This window comes from Gracilinanus agilis, chromosome 2 (assembly GCF_016433145.1).
Source record: "Gracilinanus agilis isolate LMUSP501 chromosome 2, AgileGrace, whole genome shotgun sequence".
Lineage (NCBI taxonomy): Eukaryota > Metazoa > Chordata > Mammalia > Didelphimorphia > Didelphidae > Gracilinanus > Gracilinanus agilis.
Window position 1 is genome coordinate 217,681,719 of NC_058131.1, and position 22,557 is coordinate 217,704,275.

The window sequence follows — 22,557 nt, forward strand, 5'->3', positions numbered from 1 at the left end:
CACACAGAAAACTGGTTCATTCAGACTGGTCTCAGGGCAATGAGGGTCTCACTGGAGGCAGCATCAGCTAGATGTAGTTACTTTAAACCCATCTCTTCATCTTGAGCAGGAAACAAAAGGTTGTCCTGGTGCCACAGAGCAGGGATGCCTTTTTGATGTCACCATCCTATCCCATGAGGATCTCAGGGCTAAATGCTTTCACAGACCCCTCTACTGCCCTAGTTGCTAACTGCCAAAAAATCAGTGTGGACTGGAGGGGAGGACAAAAGGGGTCTTCTGCTGGTAAATCTTCAGTCTCATCACACAAAAGTAATAAAGAGGAGAGTACCTGAGTACCTCTGTCAGTAATCATAAAGGCACTGGTGTGTGTATGTGTGTGTGTGTGTGTGAATGGCGAAAGGGATGGCATGTCCTTCCTATATCTGGAACCCAGTTTGATAGATCTTCCTGAACCATGAGGGTTATCTGTACATTGTCTCTAGATGGAATAGAAAGAGGATTTACAAAGAAGGCTATGGAAACCACCAATGTCTGGTAGTTCTGGTCTTAGGAGAGAGGGCACCTATATGGCCAACAAAAGCTAAGTTCAGATTTCAAAATAAACTCTTCATTGTGGGTCTCCCCAGGAAAGGTCAAATGGCTTCACATTCCAGTTAAATCAAATCCCTGATTAAACAGCCCTTGCCCAGACAGATGTTCTCCTTTGGTGCCACAGGGAATTTAGAGTTGGCACCCTTCACCCGACTCCCTGCCTTCCAAGGGGCATGGGCCTTTAAGGCAGGCTTCTATCCCTTGGTTAGGGGGAACTCATAGTAACCCTTGGCCTTCAACAATCCACAACATGGCTGGTATGTGTGGTCACTGGATGGCAACTTAGTGCCCTAGGCAGGCCTATCACTGGGCTAAGCAACCTAAAAAGGAGACATGGATAGGGCTTGCTGAGGAAACATCACAGATAGCACTGCTATCACTAAAGCTGTTTTCTTAGGTGCTCCCCTGTTTTTTCCTAGCCTGCATAGGAGCATGGCTCCCTCTCACAGGTGGTGGGCATAGCCTTCCCTTCTATCAAGTCTGTGGGCAAGTTGCCTTCAGTCACTGGGACAGGTCTAGTTTTGAAACACTGGGAGAGGCGGAGCCAAGATGGAGGTACAGAAACAGAGAAGCTCAAAGTCACCATGAAAATCCTCTCCAAAGAATCTTAAAACAACAGCACAAAACTAATACAGGAGTGAAAGAACCAAAAAGGAGACAGAGTGAAGAAACTTTCAAGAAGAGAAAAACCTAAAAGATAGGCAGTGAAACACTGGGAGGCCTATCCAAAAACAACAGGAGAAATAGCTAGAATGCTGAACTAAAGGAGGAAAAGGGAGCTAAATATAGTCTAAATTTCAAGGGGACTTTTTGGTAATTCATTGGAGAATTGAAAAGAGGTTGGAAGGTTAGGAGAGAACAGGATGAATGTGAACTAGGAACAGAGAAATGGAAAAAAAGCAAGATTTTGGTGACTATTATGGTAGAAACAGAGTAGGAAGTTCCTGGAGACAGAGAGACAAGGGACAGTGGCATTGTGAATCTTAACATAGCAACTAAGATTCTTTCAGCTAACCTGGCAATGGAGTGACCTGCACTCTCTTAAGCATAGTCCTATTCTGTGCACCAATAGTTTATTCAGTATGTTCTGAGATGTGGATGCAACTGTAAAATCTGACATTTCTAGTTCACATGTTAATTCTACTGAAAGAGCTTATTCCAATGAATAAGTATGCCCCAAACAACCCATGGACACATTTGCCTCTCTATCAGTTCACGCTGCTGAGGATGGGGTGAATGACTAGGGCCTAGGAGAAAGGAGAGAGAAGGAGTTAAGGCGCCCAAGCCCACATGGTCAATCACTAACACTGTACATGCCCCTGTGAGCACTTCCATTCCGAGAATGCTTGCAGTAGCTCACGATGAAATAGGAGCCAACCAAAACCACTTACACCTGCCTCTTCAAACTTTTCTCACCAGCCCACAGCTATTATCTGCTCTTAGAGCACAAGTTATTCTCGAGCATGGCTCAAACAAGTCAAAACATACAAGTAGCCCTGGGCAACCCTCATACACAGGGCAAGGGAGAGGCTATTTGGGGCACTCAAAGCATGGCAATGACCAGCTAGAGAATGCAACGAGAGGATTCTGGAGCCAAATGAGTGAATCTCCTGCAGGGAATTTACTAGCCTCAGGAGAAGACAGTGAAAGTGAATATCTGCTTAGCCTTAATGATGAAAAAGGCAAGTGATGGAATGAGGATATTAGAAAGCAATTTATTCCTCTTCCCTTCAGTGTTACCCTCATCTGCCTCTTGCTAACAAGAGACCACATATTCATTTATAAATATTTTCTCCTACTCCACAGAAAATGCTTGGACTTAGAGATAGAGTCCTGGACCAGAAATTTTGGCTCTTTCCTATTAGTCACTGTGTAACCTTGGGTGAATCCTTTTTCTTTGTGCTTAAGTTTTCAGTTGTAAAATAAGGACATATACTCTCTCATCCTTCTTTCCAGGGCTGCTGAATGGTTCCCTGGTTATACTCTCTAGAGTGCTTGGAGTCCCCTAGAGAAAAGGAGCCTTCTGCTACCATAATTAGCATTTATTAAGTATCCAGGATATGTAAGGAGCTACACAAAACAAGTATTTTTTCACTACTCTATATAATGTTACTGTAACTAGAAAACCAGGCAACATTTCTGCTCTATTGGAAACATTTGTCACATGTTTTTACTATTTACTCCAGTTCATTATTCCCTAGACTTGTGGGCCCAGCCTCAAATCCAAGTTCACTGAATTCCTCATTATTCCATAGCCTTCAGTCACTTCTGTATTCCAGAAGGTGACCCCCTCAAATAGTTCTGCCTCTTTCAATGACCTCTGATTTCAGATGAAACAAGGTCACAATGAAAGATTTTATTTTGGAGTCTGGGGTAGCCTATGCAATCAAAGGTAAAAAGGTCCGGCAGGGCCAAAAACTAAGAAAAGCAGGAGATGTTTAGGATTGTAAGCCACAATGGGGAATAAATGGAACTTCTCATCCCCCACCCCTTCCTCCTGCCTAACTGGTCAGGGAAGAAGCTATGCTGGCTAACAAGAGGAGTGTACAGTCAGAGGCAGGGCATTCTCAAAGGCAAAGCATCCCACACTGCTCTTGTTCAGTTGCCAATAATCACAGCCCCACACTTTTGATCAAGCTGCCTTCATGCCCCATTACACTTCAGTTTCCACTCATCATGCCAGATACCCCACATGGCTTGGAACCCTCCTTCACCTCCACAGCAAACCAGCTCTGTTCCTGCCTTGCACAATCACATTTACCATTCCCCCAATCACACACATACCATTATTTCTAAATAAGAGTGATAATCGTCACTTATCCTCATCCTTTCTGCTGGACCATATCCCTCCTCTTAAAAACTCTGTTTGAAACTACTCTGGTCATCAGTACAGTATACCACCCCTGCTCTCCCTTGGCACTATCATATTGACCTCTTTAAGCCAATTCTTGAGAAGAGCATTCTAGTATAACAGAATGGGCACTGGGCTTGGGTGTCACAGGACTTGGTTTCAGATCCTGGCCCTGCTGCCTAATAAGAGGAGACCTCTGGGACCTTGGCTAAGTCATCTTTTCTCCATGACTTCCAGGTTCCTCATTTATGAAAAGGGCCCAATATTCCCTGTACTACCTCCCTCATGGAGTTGTTATGAGGGAAGCAACAAGAAACAGGAGTGATGATTATCATTCTTATTTACATGATTCTTGTGGGCAGTTTGAGGTAATGAATTGAGTACTGACTTTCAGGCAGGAAGAAACAACTCTGACACGAGCTGTGGGGTCAGGCAAGTCACCCAATCTTTCTGAGTTCCAATTTTCTCATGAGTGAAATCAGAGTCAGAATAGATGCCTCTAAGGTTCCCCCCAAGCTCCCCAAATCTATAGTTCTGTTATCTATCAGTGTTGTTGTGTGTGGCTTTACCATAGCCCTCATTTAGATTGGAAGGTCCCAGAGGGTGGCAACTGGAAATTATTTTCTGTTGAATGTGCCCAGTAAAGCTAAGTAAAGGTTTTTGGCTGGCTAACATTTCTAAGCTGTAAGGATGATCAAGCCTCAAAAAATGTGCTAAAAGGGGCTTAAAACCAGGCCAAAGATGAATTTGCTAAGTTCAAGTCTAGCCTCGCAGGTGAATCACTTAACCCCTTTTGCCTCGGTTTCCTCATCTGTAAAAACAAGCTGGAGAAGGAAATGGCAAACCACTCTAGTATCTTTGCCAAGAAAAACCCAAATGGAGCCACCAGAGATGGATCCAACTAAAACGACTGAATAACAAAAAAGAGGGAAGGAAACAATCTCAAGGCAAGTAGCATCTTTATCCCATAAAATGAAACTGAAACAAGAGGCTATGAGTCAGGCCTTTCATTCTGAGCCACTGACCTCTAACCTCAAAACTTGGTGAAGAACTTCAATTAAATTCCCACAATTTCCTTAGAGTTAGAACCTGGGTCCATATGCTTATACTGGATAGACTTTTAGCAAGCACTTCATTTTCAAAGAATTTTATAGGCGAAGAGACTTTAGAAGTCAATTTATTCCAACCTTCAACTCAGTGTAGAAATTCTTTCTATCACAATCCTTCCAAGTAAGCCATCCAAGATTTTCTTTTCCTGGAGCCACCTGGTAATGAGGTGGTCCCTGTAGTACTTTATGAGGAAAACCATTCCACTTTTGTACAGCTCTGTCATAAAGTTCTTCCTAATACTGAGCTGAAATCGAATTCCCTGTACTTTCCATTGCTCTCTGTACCTAGTTTTGCCTTCTGAGGGCAAAAAGAAAAAACATCTACCTTCCCCCCCCCCCCACCTTCATGAAACCCAACATCTTCCTTCAGCTCCTTGGACAAGTCTTCTCTAGATTAGAGATGTCCATTTTTCTTAATCTTCCATATGTGACACAGACTATATAACTCATCCTGGTCACAGTCCTCAAGATAAAGAACCAAAGATCTAGAGCAAGAAGTGTCTTCAAAAGCTATCCAGCCCAACCCCTCTCATTTTACAGATGAGGGAACTGAGGCCTAAGGAAGTTAAGTGACTTGTCTAAACCCAGGAAGCAGGCATCAAAGATGGGATTTTAACCCAGGGCTTCTGACTCTAGAGCCAGCATTCTTTCCAATGTACCATGCTACAATCTCTCTTAAAATGTGTGCCCTGATTTTGTTACAATATTCCAGAATGAGTATGACCTGGGTGGAGTACAATAGGGCTAATATCCCCTTATGCTGATTGCTAGATAACTGTTAATGCAGACAAAGATAATATTAACTTCTTTTTTTTTTAAGTTTCCCTCAGGATCCAGATTTATAATAATCTCCTCCTTCCTTGGATCCTATACAACTTACTGTAGATTTAGATACTGTCTAAGCATGAAAAGTTCTGAAAATTTACAATTTCTTCCCATGACAATTCTGAGCCACCATCACTTGGACTTAAGATCCTGATTTATAATAACAAGCTTCACAAAGAAATATCTGCTTTATTTATTTTTCCCAATATATTAAATAGGTCTTTGCCAACACTGGTTCTCCACCACTATCAATAACAAATATTTATTGCGTTCCTCTTGTGGATTAGGGACTCTCACCCCTGCCACTCCTGCTTTCCTCCCTATCCTGGCCACCCACCCATACACAGAACATGGCAGCAGCTCCTACCACTGGTGGCATGACTATGTGGCCAAAGAAGAAATCTGGAGGGGAGTTACAAAGAACAAGGCCCTCATTCATGAATGTGTTTATAAAAATGTGTGTCAACCGCATGATGAAACTCAAAGCCTTAGTGCTTAATGAGAAATATGAGTCAGTACCCAAGACAGCAGAAGGTCTGGGAGTTCCCAGTGTTTATGGAAAATTGCTTGAGTCTTAGGGCCTAGTATGAACACAGAATGTGCAGCATTGCTGGGGCCTTGGCTTGAGCAACACCCTTGGAGAGCCTGGGCTTGCCTAAAATGAAGCCCTGGATTGATGTAATAAGACTCCAGCAAGAAGGGGCCAGCTGTTCATGTCCCAAAATGAGCTAGCCGTGACTGCTATTCACAAGGTTAATGACTGCTTTTCTGGACTTGCAGAAACCCTGTAGGCAGACTTCATCTTTGAGAAGCATTCAGATACCTGATTTGGAAATCTATGAAGTTATGGGATGAAAGAGCCCTTTTAAAATATACTCTGTCTCTTTAGTTGGAGGAATTCAAAGGACTGGAGAAAGTTTTTAATTCCCCTTTAGATGCACTCACCCCTGTTTCTCAGATAGGTAGAAGCAGAGGCCACCATGAATAATGGGGGGAAAAGAGAGAGATCAAGTTTAGGAACTTGGTCAATATGGTCACAAGGGTCTCCCTGAAATTACAAATGATCTTTTCAAACCATGGGATGATCCTGTCTCTCTGGTCTTGTGTTTTCATGAATAATTTTATATCTGCATCTCCCCATGCCTCCATTTCCTTGTATCCATCCCTTCAGCTAAACAATAGAATTCTCCTAAATCCAGGCCAGACTCTCCACCCTAACCTAGTCAAGAGGAAAACAGTGCAAACAACTAAGCTAAAAGAAGTGAATAAGGGACCCATAAAAAGTAGCTTGGGAGAATCATAATTGGGCATTATTTTATCTTTAGTACCTAGGCATAAGTCAGATAGCCAAGAAAATGTCTTAGCCAATTAGACAAACCACAGGTGTATCTCCTTCTACAATGGATATATTTTTGAAAACTTGTGTATAAATCACATTTTTGCAAATCTAATTCAATTAGTCACATTATATAGCATCAAACTCAGTAACTTGCACGTAGCAGAAACTCAAAAAATTTGATGTATTATTTGTAGTAGGAGGAGCATAACTTAAAATTTCTTTGAAAAAAATCTCTTTGAAATGTGAATAATTACCTTAATATAGCTTTATAAATTTCTGCACATCAGGTTTCTTTAAAGCAGAATATGCCTGTGCTCAAAAGGGCATGGAGTGGTAGATTGGGAGAGACAACAGATACATTTCCCAAGAGCCTTTTGATCCAAACCTTCCTAGTGAGTTATAGCCAGCGGAAGTACCTCAGTGACCAGAGACAGATTAAGAATAGATGTGGCCCTGGAACAGGATTACAAGAGACACCCTCCAAAACCTGGGGACAGCAAGAAGTACAAGTGCCCCTTCCAGCATTCTTATATCTGACTCAGGGGAACAGCTCTTAAATCTTGGCCAGGACAACCAAGGCCATTTACCATCTTAAGGTGATTTAAATCCACGATATTAGCAGGTCATAGTCTTCTGCACTCTCAGAGAAGAAGCTGGGAAGGGGGAGAGGGAATCCCGGGTGGTTCAGAGGTATTTAATAATCAAAGAATTGAGAACTATAATTTCTGAGCACTGTTCCTGCATGTGTGAACACGTGCATGCATGCATACACACAAAGAGAGACAGACAGAAAGTATTAAAGACATAGTAAAAAAGATATGCTCATCTGAACCCGACACGTGCAAATCCACACATACAGAGAAGTCAGAGTAGGGGGTAATCATCTGCTTTTCAATAGACTTTCTCCAAGCGATCTGCGAAGCATAGCTCAAATGATCTGAGACCCACGAGACCACCGTAGAGTAAAATGGGGGTACGAGGCCTGGCAGAGAGGGTCTCCCCACAGTCCCTCGCCCTCCCTCCACTTGGGCAGGGGTGGGGAAGGCGGCACTCACAGTATCTTGAGGATCTCCACGTAGCAGCCCAGGATGCGGTCAGCCTGAGCGCTCAGCTCGATGCTCATGGTGCTGCAGGTGGGGCTGACCATGAGGCAGTCGATGAGGTTGGGCTCACTGTCGTTGCCGGCGTTGGCCGTCATCTTCTGGTTGGCAGTGTTGTTACGCTCTACCTCCACGTGGATCTCATTGGAAGTGACAATGACCGACTTGAGGCGGGACTCGGACAGTGTCGCCTCCTGACAGACGAGGTCGGGGCTTGTGTGGAGAAGGCGCAGTGGTAAGTTGGGTTTCCGGTCACATTGCTGCTGACAGCCATTGCGGATTTCTTTCAGGCTTGGAGAATTGTCGCGGCTGCAGTGACAGGTTTAGGAAAAGATGGTTTCAGAAACAGTGGGCTTGGAAGTTACTAGTCTATACTTGGAGCTCATAAAAGTACAAACAAAAAATACCTATATTCAGAAGTTGCCCTTTCCAAGAAGCCTTCCCTGGTTAACTTTACCACACATAGTTTATACTCTTATTTTCATCTCTTTTCCCTGTATGTTCACACAAGTAATCTCTCCTACTTGACACCCCCACTTCCACCCCCTATGGCTTACATAAACTTCCTCATCTCCATTTTTTAGAATCCTTACTTTCTTTCTTTATTAAAAAATACAAAAATATTGTATATTGGTTCCAAGACAGAAAAACAGTATGGGGTAGGCAATGGGGGTTAAGTGACTTTTATAGGGTCATATAGCTAGGAAGAAGTGTGTGAGGCCAGATTTGAATCCAGGACCTCCTCTCTCTAGGCTTGGCTCTCAATCCACTGAATCACCTGCCCTGCTTACATTCTTTTAAGGCTCAACTAAGGTGGCATCTCTTCCCTATTATTCTTCCCACCACACCCTCCAATAAACTGTAATTTATATGATGTCCTAATATGTGTATGTTATTGCCAAGAAATGTTAGTTCCTTGAGAACAGGGACATATTTTTTTGTCTTTGAATTGCCCAGTGATATCTGGCACACAGTAGGATCCTCTCCATCCCTATAGTAGGATCTTAATAGAGATTTGCTAAAAGGAACTAAATTGGCCTTCCTCACCATGATGTACAATTTCTGTCACTAAAGACCTCTGCTAGCAAGTTTGAAAGTCTTGTGTTCATCGGATTATAGTGCCAGGAGGTAGCAAGGTACAGAAGAAAGAGTGCTGACTGACTTGAGAGGCAGAAGAACAGGTTCAAATGCCACCTCTAATGATTATGATTGTAGGCAAGCCATTCAACCTCCTTCAGGCAGTCAATTTAGCACTTGTTAAATGCTTAATATAGGCCAACCACTGTGCTAAGTGATGGGAATATGAGGAAAGGCCAAAGTCAGTCTCAGCCTCAGTTTCTTCATCTATAAAATGAAGGGGTAGACTATGTTCCCTGTGACATCCCTTCCAGATTTGCTACTCTATGACTTTATCTACTAAGAACTAGCCAGGCCAAGTGCAAAGACACATCAACAGAAGCCTTGCTGCCAGGTTGTATATTTTGGGAGGATGGGGGTAAGATCATCAATGAGCGTGAGTGGCTATGAATTATCCTTGATGCAGCAAAATATCCACCCCAGATGCCCTGCCTCCTCTAGGACCAAACCACAGGTCATTTGAAGGACTAAAGAAGGCCAAACAGTTTGTACTATAGATTTTCCCTGATCTTTAGTGGGCTGTTGTGTATTGAGCAAGTTTCCTGGAGGTAATATGTGTAGTGGAGAAAACTACATGAGCCTGGGCAAGTCACTTAAGAGCTTTGTTTCTCAATTTTCTTATTTGTGAAATGGGGATGGATGCTAAATTTCTTTCCAATTTTAAATTCATAATTCTAGGATCCTTTGATCCACTCTTTTGGGGATTTTTTTTAATCAGTTAGGTAGCATATTGAAGAGGACTGGATTTTGATTCTGGGAAGATTTAAGTTTGAATCTGGCCTTAGATGCTTACTAACTTATGCGAATCATTTAGATTCACAAATCTAAGTGGGCAAATCATTTAGCCTTTGCCTTAGTCTCCTCATCTATAAAAGAAGATTAATAAAAGTAGCTACCTCCCAGGATTGTTATGAGGAACAAATGATATATTATTTATAAAGCACTTTACAAACATGAAAGCAATATGTAAATGGTAGCTATCATCACCAGCACCACAACCATCATCATTATCATCATCTCCCCAACAATGGTTAACATAAGAATGTATTAAATGTAAACTGATTGAAAACAAAAACTTGATACTTAATTTTGTCTTTCTCAGACTTGGTACAGTATCTTTTACATAATGGCCATAGAGTAAAAGTTCATGCCTGTTGAATTAAACCACTCATAGCCCACGATCCACAAGACATTGCCCTTGAGGTCCATTTCATAGGCTATCCCTTGTTTCTCATTTCCTCCCACCAATCTCCTCACTGCCCAATCCTTCCCTTTCACTTTCTAAATGAATTTATCTCCATTTTCCTTTACCATTATGGTTCTCCCATAAATAATATCTCTCTTCACCCCAACCATCTTTCAGCATATCCAAATCCACCCTATCCTTTAAAGCCCTGCTTATGTACCCCTTTCTTCACCATCAAATGAGATAATGTATTTAAAGAGCTTTGTAAACCTTAAGGCTGTATATAAATGTCAGCTAATATCATTATCCCTGATTAGTCTTGAGTCCCCAAAGATCCCTCTTTGTTCTGATAACGTATTAGGATGTGTACCACATAAGAGTGTACTTGATTACATGCGGTCTTATGTTTACTCCCCAAATGCTTCATGAAAGTTTTTCTTTTCACCCCAGTGAGGTCCAAGAGGGCAGAAGCTGGGGTAAAATCTTTTTCATCTTTGTATTGCCACCATCAAACTCATCTTTATTCCCTTCACTGAACCTAGGACACTGCAAAGAGTAAGTGCTTAAATACCTACATACTGATGATAGTGAATTTTTCATTCAATTAATTAATGAATTCAGGTAATTAATTAAACATCAATTGATTGGTATTTGGAATCTTTTAAATAGCACAGATGATCAGCCAGGTTTGGTCTTCCCCAAACCTTCCCATTAAAATAACTCTATGCCAACAATGTGGCTTTCTCTAGTTTCCTACCTTCTGTTAATTCTGTGTGTTTTACTATCCCTCTTTACTGTCTTGTTAAGGATTTAAGGATTTTAGCCAAAGATAAAGTTGGGGCAACAACTGCCTGGCTTGGTGTTGTCTCTGTAGGATCTTGGGGAAAGGATGATGGGTTTCCTGGAGGAATGCTATACTTTATCATTAAAAGTGCTACTATGAAAACTGAACAAAGGCAGTCATGGTCTTCCAGCCCAGTCTCCAAAGAATGGTGGGACAGAATACAAAAGGCCTTGCCCCAAGGGCCAGAGACTCACTACACCTTTTCACATGGGAAATTAAGATCCTCTTTAGTTACTATTTTCCTACAGCTAAGTCTTCCTTAAAAATCACAGAAACTAAAAGTTGGATGGACTCTGAGAACTCACCTAGGCAAGCCCTGAACAAGAACCTTTTCATAGAACATCTCTGGTAAGTAGTCAACTAGCCTTTGCTTGAAGATTTTTAGTAAAGTGGAAACCCCTACCTCCTGTTTGATTCTTTCAATCTTAGGGTAGTTTTAATTGGAAAATATTTCATCTATGGAGCTTAAATCTGCTACCATCTATTGCTCCCATTCTAACAGGTATGGCATTACCTATGATCCACTCATCGACCATTCTTTGAGCCCCTCAGCTAAATATATGGCAGATTACAGCAAGTAACTTCTGTGGTTGGAGGGAATTTCTGCCCTAAAACCTGTCCATCCTGCTCCTTTCTACTACAGTGTAAGCACTTTAATGACAGGGACTGTTGTTTTTGTCTCTGTCTTGTAAAAGATAAAAAAAGGGTTTTTTAGTCAGGATTGGCATCTTAGGTAAAGTTATATGATATTAGGAGATTACTCTCACTTTCCTCCTTCCTATTTCCTATCCAAACTTCTCCTCAAAATAAACTAAGTGTTTATGTTTTACCAGACTGCTCTCTTCACATTTTGTCAAACTCCCATCAAAAATTTAACCCTTCCCAGTCTCCTCAGTTCCTTGTACAAAGCAGCTTAATAATGTTTAACTGAGTTGCATTCTACATACAAAGCACTAAATGTGAATCATTTTCCATATAGCTTTGAGCTTTTGGAAGAAAGGATGCCATATAAGTTAAACACAGTAATATTTTCATTTTTCTGAAGGTCACTTATGTAGCAATTTCGGCTATCCGGCATATAACTGAGTACCCCAAAGTAAGCAAAAAAGGTGCCTAAGGAGCCAAAGTAAAATTTACTAAGTTATATATAAGAAGTTATGTGACCTTAGGCAAGTCACTTGACCACTATGAGCTACAGTTTCTATTATTTTTAAAAAGAATATTTAAACTAGATAATCTTTTAAGGTCCTTTCTATTTCTAAATCCTTTGATCCTATGCCCCTCTGATACCAGAGGTGAGACAAATGTTCAAAATGGGTTTTCAAATCTTACTAGTGAGGAAATGGAAATAGGTTTTAAAAAAAGCAACCACTAAATTTGCCAACTTATAGTTCAAGATTATAAAAATGATTTTTATTTTTAAAAATTGTTTCCATTTTCTCTTCCCATCCTCTAGAGACTGCACCCCATCTGGTGAGGACAGAATGCAAGATTCCTCCGGGAAACCCATTGCTCTCCTGAACCCTGATGCACAGTGGTGTCACAAGAAAAATGATCTTTTGCTTTTATAGACCCAAGAGTGGTGACATCAAGTCACTAAGAAGCCCTTCCCACCAAATTTTGAAAAAAAAAAAAAGCATGATTTCCACCTCCAGAAAGAGAGTTCAATGATCCACAGGCCACACATCTGGGACACTTAGCTGGGAACTCCAAATGCTATGGCCATTCTTATAGGCCCAGAATCTCTTGGGAGTCACTTTACAGTAAGGTTTTTCTAAGGTCCTCTAAGGGATACTTCTTGATGATTCATCCTATAATCACAGGCTTATAAATATTTTAAAAATAATTCCCAACCTCCAAATCATTTCCCTTCTGGAAATCTCTGGAGATGTCTTATTAGTAAAATGAATGCAACTAGAGTTCTCATTTATTTGCTAGTCAAAAGGAGATGGCTAGGTCTTGTTTTAGGAGCTAGATAGCACAGCAGATAGAGAGCAATGGGTCTGGAGTCAGTAATACCTCAGTTCTCATGCAGCTCCAGATATCTGAGTTGCGTGATGACCCTGGACAAGTCACTTAACCTATGTTTGCCTCATTTTCCTCATCTCCAAAACTGAAATAATAATAGCACCTACCTTTCAGGTTTGTTGTAAAGATCAAATGAGATGATACTTATAAAGTGCTTAGTAAAGAGGGCAATACATATAGTCAGTGCTATATAAATGTTAGCTATTATGATTATGAATGAGATACTGAACTAGGGAGCCAAAAGAACCAGACTTCTTCCTAGTTCTACCTTGGATTTCTTAGATACTGCAGGACATGTCCTCTCCTTTCCTAATTTCCTGATCTGGGTGGTAGAATGAGATAATAATAATTTTTTAAATAAAAAATAACTTTTCCAAAAAATAAATTTTTCAATTCTAACCTACTCCCATAAGTGACTGTGAACATTCCCAAGGTGACTTCTGACAGGTTCATAAAAGACCCTCTGAGATCAGCACAAATAAAGGGGTGGCACTCCAGCTCTCCTTAATCCAATCCTAACTGGCCTGAGTAGCTGACAGGCTCCTGAAGCATCCTCTGCTCAGACCCCTAACCTGCATGTGGCCCTGGGCCTGCAGGGATGAGGAGGGGAAATGATTCTCATTTATCATCCTTCCACTTTATGCCCTAGCACTAGGGAAACACAAAGGAGGGAACTCCATGTCTTGCTAAACCAGAGATCCCCAGCATGAATCAGAGACTTAAGAATGAGCAATGAATTGGAGGACAAGAGTGTGGGAAACCGAGCATGCTCAGAACTGCTAACAAGGTTACAATTCACTGGGGGCTACTGCATTTAAATGAATTCAGGTCAGAAGCAGATGAGCATGACCGTGTGTGTGTGTGTGTGTGTGTGTGTGTGTGTGTGTGTGTGTGTGTGAGAGAGAGAGAGAGAGAGAGAGAGAGAGAGAGAGAGAGAGAGAGAGAAAATATGTGCACTTGAGCTGGCCTGAGAGGGAGAAGATAGTTATCTCTTGGGTATGTACTAAATGTGTTTCATTATGATATTTAATGAACCTGACCTCTATAGGATGTAGAAGTCTGCCCTGCCAAGACCACCAACACAGCACTATTCTTAGAACCAGAGCCTACCCCTCTATGCCACCCCACGTCAAGGACCCAACTGTCTTAGGACCCATTTTTTAAGTCTGATTAGGAAGCCTCAAGACAAGCCATACTGCCCAAGTGCTGACCTCAAAACCAATGGTCAATCCTCAGAATCCCATTCTGTTCCCCTATTTATGCTCTCAACAGAGCTACCTACAGGACAGGACCTATCCTAACCCCTCCCATGAAAAAAATCAGGGGCAAGAGGATGAATTTCTCTTCTAAGTCATACATTAAAAAAAAGAGCTCCATACCAAGTATAGGCCCTTGAAAGTCTGCTGTGGTTATCTACTCAAACCATAATACCTTTAGTCTAGATAGGGCATGGTAGGCATCCCTGATAAGTTGTAGAACAATTTTAATAAAGATCTTTAAAAGCAAACTTAGCAAAATCAACTTTACTTTAAAAAAATCAGAAACAGCTTTTGCTTAAAAAAATCCATTGCTTTCTAAGCCTTTAAATAAATGGGTACACTGAGTAATACAAATGCCTCTGAAGTGGGTACCTGCCTGAATCTTCATGTATCTCTTGGCCTGGCGGGGAGAAAATGTGCTTCGTCTGTTTTGAGAGGGTCGGCTCACCCTGTTCTCCAAGTGTGGACCCTCCTGCTGCTGCAGATGGCTCAAAACTAATGCACTGTCTGTACTCTGGGTGTGATAAATACTAATGATGCTGTAATCGGTGGCCCCATACACTCTGGCTGCCCTTTGTAGCCCTAGTTGTCTAAGAAAAAAATGACTATCCAGAATGACCTTGGTTGGAGCTCAAAAAGTCTACACTGACCTGTTGATGAACTCTTCGTAGCAGGAGTAGATGGCAGCAAGGCAGACGGCAACCAGGTTGGGCAGGACCCGGGGGTGGGGGCACTGGCCTGTGGGGCCGTGCATGCTGGAAAAGAAGCAGATCCAGAGAAGCCTGGGATTACATGGAGTATCAGGACAAGGATGCCTTCAGAAACAGGGTTCTAGACTCTGTGGGTTAAGGTGATTAATAAAAGGTTTTGCCTGGAAATTTAGCTCAAATGAAGCCTCTTCTGTCCTGAACGCCTGTTTTTTAGGTCTCTAACATTCCAAGCTTGCATTTCCTGGGATCAGCTGACACTGCCCACAGCAGCAGCTCTAACCAAAATGCTTTTCTTGTGGATGATATTTTGTGGCTTAGGTGGTTAGTTTTTAAAAACACATAAGCACTTTGGTGTAGAAGCTAGATGACCTATTTTAAAGTCAGAAGACCTGGATTCAAGACTCACCTCTATTGAAAGACCCTTAATCTTCACTAAGACACTATTAAGTTGCAGGTCTGCATTGAGAAGGGCAGTTTTCTCATGAGGGCTCCCTATACCAATGAAATCGCAGGTCCAAGGGTAGTTAGTGATGGCAAGTTCAATGCTGGCTGAGAGTAGTTTACTAGGGATTCTTTAAGAAAAAACTTCGGTTCTACTCATGATCATCACTTGAATTCAGTTCATTTCAGAGGCTGAACTTATTTTTGGCTTCACAGTTCATTCTGGGTCAACTTCCTAGTCAGAACTAGGACATATGATGAGCTCAGCAATGGGATCCCCTCTCTCAACTCCCTACTGCCCATTCAGCCCCTCTGGCATCTCCAAATGCCATCTGCTCTCCAGGGATAGAAGAAGAGCCCACTGTCTCTGAGCTAAGGGAACAGCAAATAAGGAAGGAAAGAAGGAATCAGGTGTGGGAGGGTGCAGGAGGGTTGGATGCAAAGGGATACTGGTGGGGAAAGAAGGTTTCACTGACCTGTGAATAAACTTCTTTACCACTTCCATGCCAGCATTCAGCTCATTCAAGGCAAGAATATACTCCTGAGTAAAGAGCCTCAGCCGTGGGCACTTCCCAAAATCCTGCAGAAAGGAGAGGAAAGTGCATGCTAAGAAACAAGGTTAGTGTGGGCTCAGCTAACTAGACTCTAGGCTCAAGTACAAGCCATCAATATAAACACATCTATGTGGACACAGTCCTCCCTCTTCTATCCCTCCTCTGCTTCCCCAGACAGATGAATAAGGTTGTCTGACCCTCATTCTGATCTTTGGATATAGAAGAAACACTTTCTAGGTAGCCTGGAAGTGATTATAGTGAGGAAAAGCAGTTGGGAGCCCTAGTGACAGTAATGTGCAGAGAAGAGAAAGAAGAAAAAATTCCCACGATAGGGGTCTGCCATTCTCTGAGCTTCCTTGTTCCAGACTTTCATACTTGACAAAAAGGAGGCTTTCTAGGATTCTTTTACTCCCTATTCAAGTGAATCTGTTCAATTATCAGCCAGGAAAGAATGTCATATACCCAGAGAAGGATATCTGGGTATTACATTTTTTTTCCAGTCCAAGTGAGAATATATTCAATTATGTTCTACTGAGTCTTCTACTTGTGAGCTATCCCAATTTCAATCCCTTCATTCTAACTAGAATGTGAAAGGTTATGTAGAAATCTTGAAAAATAAAAAAATTTTTTTAAACCCTTACCTTGTGTATTGGCTCCAAGGCAGAAGAGTGGTAAGGGTGGGCAATGGGGGTCAAGTGACTTGCCCAGGGTCACACAGCTGGGAAGTGTCTGAGGTCAGATTTGAACCTAGGACCTCCCTTCTCTAGGCCTGGCTCTCAATCCACTGAGCCACCCAGCTGCCCCCTAATTAACATTTTTAAAGGTGAAATTCTGTAGAATTGCTTTACTTTTTAAAAATATCAATAAGAGCATAAGTCACCTAGAGTTTCCATGTATTTTTTAAAAGGAGCTATTTTGGGGGCAGCTAGGAGGCTCAGTGAATTGAAAGCCAGGCCTAGAGATAGGAGGTCCTGGGTTCAAATCTGAACTCAGACAATTTCTAGCTATGTAACCCTGAAAAAGTTGCTTAACCTCAATTGCCTAGCCCTTACCACTCTTCTGCCTTAAAACTAATACGCAGTATTGATTCTAATCCAGAAGGTATGGGTAAAAAAAAAAGTTATTTTCCCTTTAACAAGATGGAATATGTTGGGCTGGCGATTCTCCTATGATATCACATGCTAGGCAACTAGTTCATTTCTTTTAAGAGGGTCAGGAGGCATAGAAGAAGGCCCTAAATAACTGCTATTCCTCAAGAGGGTATCAGGATATATACCAGAAAAGTGGCAGACAAAAGGAATTTTTGGCCAGTGACCAATTGTCTCGGAATCTCAGAGCTAGAAGGACCTTGGGAAGCCTGTCCAACCAGTTCCTGAGCAAGCAATCCCTCTGGTCCTGAATGGTGCTAGCAATGGCGAGTAAGAACTGGTGAGCTACAAGCTTCCCTAGGCCTATACCCCTAACCTCAAGGTGGATGAAGAAATACCTGGAACAATTTTACAGAAGCTAGGAATACAGCAGGATGCAGGAAACTAAGAAGATTCCCTTAGCATCCTAAGTCACTGAATCCTGACTCAGGAGAATTCATTGTTGCTTTTGCTTCTTAAGTAGTAAATCCTTTGATTACATGGGAGAAAGTGTGTAAAAGTCAGAATGGCATAGGAGAAGGAGTAGGTGAGAGGATCTATGTTCAAATCCTGGCTTTGCTATTTACTATCTATATAATATAAAGCAAATCACTCATCTCCTACAGGACAAAGTTTCTTAATCTTTAAGGGAGTTCATAAGATCATCAATTCAGAGGTAGAAGGATTGGACTAGATGGTCTTTAAAGTTCCCTCCAGATTGCTTATCAGCTCCGAAAAGGGGAAGGGAGAGAACATGAATCATGTAAACTCAGAAAAATATTTTAAAAATGAAATTATATTTAAAAAAAATAAAGTTCCTTCCAGCCCTGAATACTAAGATCCTAGAGAGGATGGAAGTAAGGAGAAGGGCAGAATCCAGAATCCTAGGAGTGTTGCTGCCTGCACAGTCATCCCAGGGGTATTCCTTCTGGCTTAAGTTGGTCCCAGATATTCAGAGGCCCAAGAACCCAAGGGATCTTCATCAGCTTCAACAGGGGATCAGAATTAGACTGTAATTGGTGTACTATGACCTGGAACCTTTCATTTGTGGTAAATGCTACAGGCAAACAGCTTAGGAGAGAATCAGAGTATGAAAGAGTGTGTAACAAAGGAATTATGTGTGTGAAAGGGAAATGATGTCTGAGAGGGAGCCATGTGCAGCAGGCAGTGTGTGTGAGTGGGAGGGAGAGGAAGAGGGGGCTATGGTGCATGTGACTGAGCGTAATTTGAAAGGAGAAAGAATGAGGAAAAAAAGAAAGAGACAGAGAGATACCTCAAAGCAGAGGGGAGACAGCAGTGAGTGGGAGGAACAGTAAAGGCAGACACTAAGGGGAGAGGCCTTCTTGGCAGTCACAGAAGGCTGACTCCAAATTCAATTTCTGTCAAGCTATCTTGAACTCAGGAGCTGTGACCACCAGAAGCTTCCTCTTCAGAGCACCAAGAATGGTGCTACTAGTAAACATGTTAAGACAACCAGAGCACTTTCAATCAGGATGGTAACTAATCATGATTGACAATTGCTCAGCAGGAAAATGCTCCAGAAATAGAAAGGGAAGGTTGGATATTTAGTGTGGGTTAAAAGATAAGTATGAAGAAAAATACATTACATATTATGGCAGACTGAACTGGGTGGTGTTTTTTTTGGTTATTATTTTTCTGTGGGGTGGGGGAAGAAGATGAAACACAGAGACATACATATGAAATTTTCAAATAAGTGAATGATTCCCCTTGGTAACAACACAAAATGTCTAAGACTTTGAGCAAATCTATTCCTCTGAAGGTGGCATACTATAATGTATGGTGTGTGATACTTGTAAGAGTCAGCTCTGAATCCTACCTCAGTCACTCATTTAGCCTCTCTAGACCTCACTTCCCTCATTTCTAAAATAGAAATAGGTGCTCTTTTTACCTTTAAATGCCATGTTATTATGACCTTGAGGCTATTCCTAAGCTGTGGATTTAGTGCCTAAAGACTCAGAAGGTCTGTTCCTGCTCCTTCTTCTCCCTCAGCCAAATGACACTTTGAATGTTTATATTCATTTTTGGCATTAGGATGAGAACAAATCCACTGACCGCTATATGGGCCAGGTTTACGGTATACTCTTCCTAGACCAAACAGAGAGTCATCTAGAAATATGAAGATGAATAGGAGCAAAATTTAGAGTTAGAAGGGACCTGAAAGGTCATTTAGTCCAGTCCATTTGTTTTATACATAAGGAAACAGAGACCCAATGGACTAATCTGAGGCCCTACTGGCGGGATGTGAATCTAAGATCTCTAACTCAAAATCCAGTGCTTTTTCCAAGTACACTAAGCTGCCATAAAAATAGTTGCAATCAAGTATATGATTCTGTCAGAGGGTGAGGGGACAGTCAGACCAGATCAGTGGTCATCTAGCCTTTCCACATGCCCTCATATTCCTCTGTTAAGGGAAAAAAAATGGAGATCCTTTACCCTGAACTAAACAGCTATTACTGTTGCTACATTTCAGAAAGATTCATTTTTATGCTTTTAAAATGTAATTTCAACTCTCTAAGGAAAGATATACTTACAAAAGCCCATCATCTCTCAAGTCACAGAGAAGATCTCCTGGGGCCACAAGCAGTCTAGGGAGCACACTTTGAGAACCTCTATACTAGGGGATCCATTTATCTCTTTTGCCTTCATGACTTTATGGATACAGATTCATCAGTACTAGGTCTCAGTTTACTACCAATAAGGAAAGGAAATTAAATGAAGCTACCGTATAACATGCTCTTTCTGTTATTCAGTGAAATGAGTTATTTAAATGGGAAATTCTCAAAGAAAAAAAAAGTGCCTGATTTTCTCTTCTCCAGCCTGTGTGTGACTCTATGAATTCTGAAGCCATGTGCCAATGTGCAATATTTTCAGATAGCAAAAACCAGTTCTAGAATCATTCCCTTTTCAGGGGTAGTTAGGTGGCTCAGTGTATTGAGAACCAGGCTCAGAAACAGAAGGTCCTGGGTTCAAATGTGACCTTTGACACTCCCTAGCTGTGTGTTTAACCACCACTACTCTAGCTCTTACCACTCTTCTGCTGTGGAACCAATACACAGTACTGATTCTAAGATGAAAGGTAAGAGTTTAAAAAAGAAAAAAGAAGGAAACATTTCTATTTCCATGAAATTAGTTACAACAAGCAGGCATGAAGATTTTAAGGCTGAGTTTGGCATCCTTTCTTATAATCTACTTGGTTTCTCTGAATATAACATTACACTTTCAGGGTCTGAGCCTTTGCCCAGGCTGGTCCCTCTTGCCTGGAATGGACTCCCTCCTCACCTCCACCTTATAGAATTGTCAGCTTTATTCCAGACTCAACTCTCGACTCAGGTGATCCCTGGTACATGAGAGATTTATGGTCTTATCCACTGCTAGAGCACTCTTCTTTGGAAATGAATTTTATACATTTTGTATTGGCTTTATCTGTGTATGAGGTATTACCCCACCATCACCAAAAAAAACCACAAAGAATACAAGGCCTTTGAGAGCAGTTCATTTTTGTCATAGAATCCCCAGTGCCTAGCACAATGCCCTTCACACATTGAAGGGTCCCAAGAAATGACTGCTGAAAGAAGTCTAAAAATAAGGGGCTCTGCACTGCCAAATACTAACAGAATACCATAGAATATTCAAAGGGTATGTAGGTTTCAGGAGAAAGGGGCAGACAGCCCAAAGCCATGGCTACTTCTGAAAATCCATTAAGTAGGGAAGAGGAAAAGTTTCCTTTAAATAAGAAATAACAAAACATGACAAATGCCCTCTAGTTTCCAGCTATGACTCAGAAAAGGTGGGGCTGCCAGCTCACACGGTGACCCTGTGAGGACAAATGATTTCCTAGTTAACAAACATCCCCTATTCCCTAGTAGGCCAGCCCAGAAGCCACAAGGCCCTGCCCTACCCTGCCCTGTCTTGTCCTGCTCTGCCCTGCCCTTTGGCCTCTTCCTGGGCACACACAAACTCAAAATGACGCATAAGTCTAATAGAATCAGAACTCCCTGTCATCCTCAGAGGGAAGCAACACTAGTGATTATATTGTCCCTTTCAAATGAGTTTCTCTCACACTAGATTTTGAGGCATCTCAACAAACATACATTTATTAAGCATCTACTCTGTACAAGGTCCCATGCTCAGATAATTCACTGGGGCATGTTTATTTAGTTTGTGGGTAACTCTTTTGAAGTGGGGAGCTATGAGTCTAGGTCTTGGGGTCTTAGTGGTCAGACTCAAGCAGCAAATATAAAGATGGTGTCAGAAACCAGAGAAAGGAAAAAGCTTTACAGGAGTGTTTTTGTATACAGAATAAGTAACAACCAAAAATTAAATCATTTGAGCTTCTCGCCAGTCCTTTAAGAAGCATAATTACTGTTCCCATTTTACAGATAAGGACACAGAAGTTCAGAAAGGTTAAGTAATCTCCCCAGTCACAAAGCTATTAAGGGTGGGCCACAGAATTCAAAGACCTGACTGTAGGACCCCTATCCTTTTTCTTGCAAGACAGGGACTTGCCTATGCAACTCACTTTCCTACTCAATATTCTTAGAGAAACTGAACTTTGTCTCCTGCTTTGGCCATCCAGTATTCCCGCTGGCACTATAAAGGCCTTGCCCAGCTATAAGGAAAGGGGAATGTAATGAACTAGCCTGTCTGCTTCTTCTCTTCACAAATAGAAAGCATCCCTTAGTTCTATCCTTTCTGGCCTCAAAATTCAGTCACCAATGGCTAAGAATGTTACTCTTGTACAGGGTTCCCTTCCAGATGAGATGCCCAAGGTTAAAAGAGACAGGAGAGAGCAAGCTCTTTGCCTCTTCACAAACAACGGTGTACCCAAGTTAGCCAGGCCCACAGAGAATCCCTGCTGACCTGTGCTCTGGTGAGGATTGGCCATCAAGAGGCCAGCTTCCTCACTGCCTGCCCCTGAGCTCTTCCTAAATGCATCTCGTAGTACTGGTTTTCTCTAAATGCACAGATGGGAAATAGAACATCCAGTGGCAAAACCAGGAAAGATGTTCCTTTTGATTACCCCTTAACAGCATGTGAGGAGAGGCAGTGATGGTCTCCAGGTCTTCAAAAGCCTATCAGTTCCGGGGTGTAGGCTCTAATTTTTTTTGCCCTACATGCTAGTTTCCTCAACCCTTATCTTAGGTGTGCCGACTATGGAACTATGGCTCTCTCCACTTGGGAACCACCATTTCTTTCTGAGACCAAGGATTCAGATTTCAATGGCCTGGAGAATAACCAGAGAGCATTCACTCTCTGAGGGAATGGACGTAGGGTGGGCTGATCTGGAAGAGGGCTGCAGTGAAGAAACTGAATAATAACATTACTAGGAGGTGTATTTTTATAAATCTCAATCTCTCTCTCTCTCTCTCTCTCTCTCTCTCTCTCTCTCTCTCTCTCTCTCTCTCCCTCCCTCCCTCCCTCCCCCCCCCTCCCCC

General features: G+C 41.9%; 1 protein-coding gene across 1 annotated transcript in view; it reads right to left on the reverse strand.

Moving 5' to 3' along the window:
- The window catches only part of LOC123233492 (c-Maf inducing protein), a 268,181-nt gene that overhangs the window by 28,094 nt on the left and 217,530 nt on the right, over positions 1-22,557 (reverse strand). Inside the window, exons 6-8 of the mRNA XM_044659582.1 lie at positions 15,897-16,000; positions 14,920-15,024; positions 7,771-8,124 (exon numbers count right to left, since the gene is read on the reverse strand). Of these exons, the coding sequence (XP_044515517.1) occupies positions 7,771-8,124; positions 14,920-15,024; positions 15,897-16,000 (563 nt within the window). The remainder of the gene's footprint in view (positions 1-7,770; positions 8,125-14,919; positions 15,025-15,896; positions 16,001-22,557) is intronic.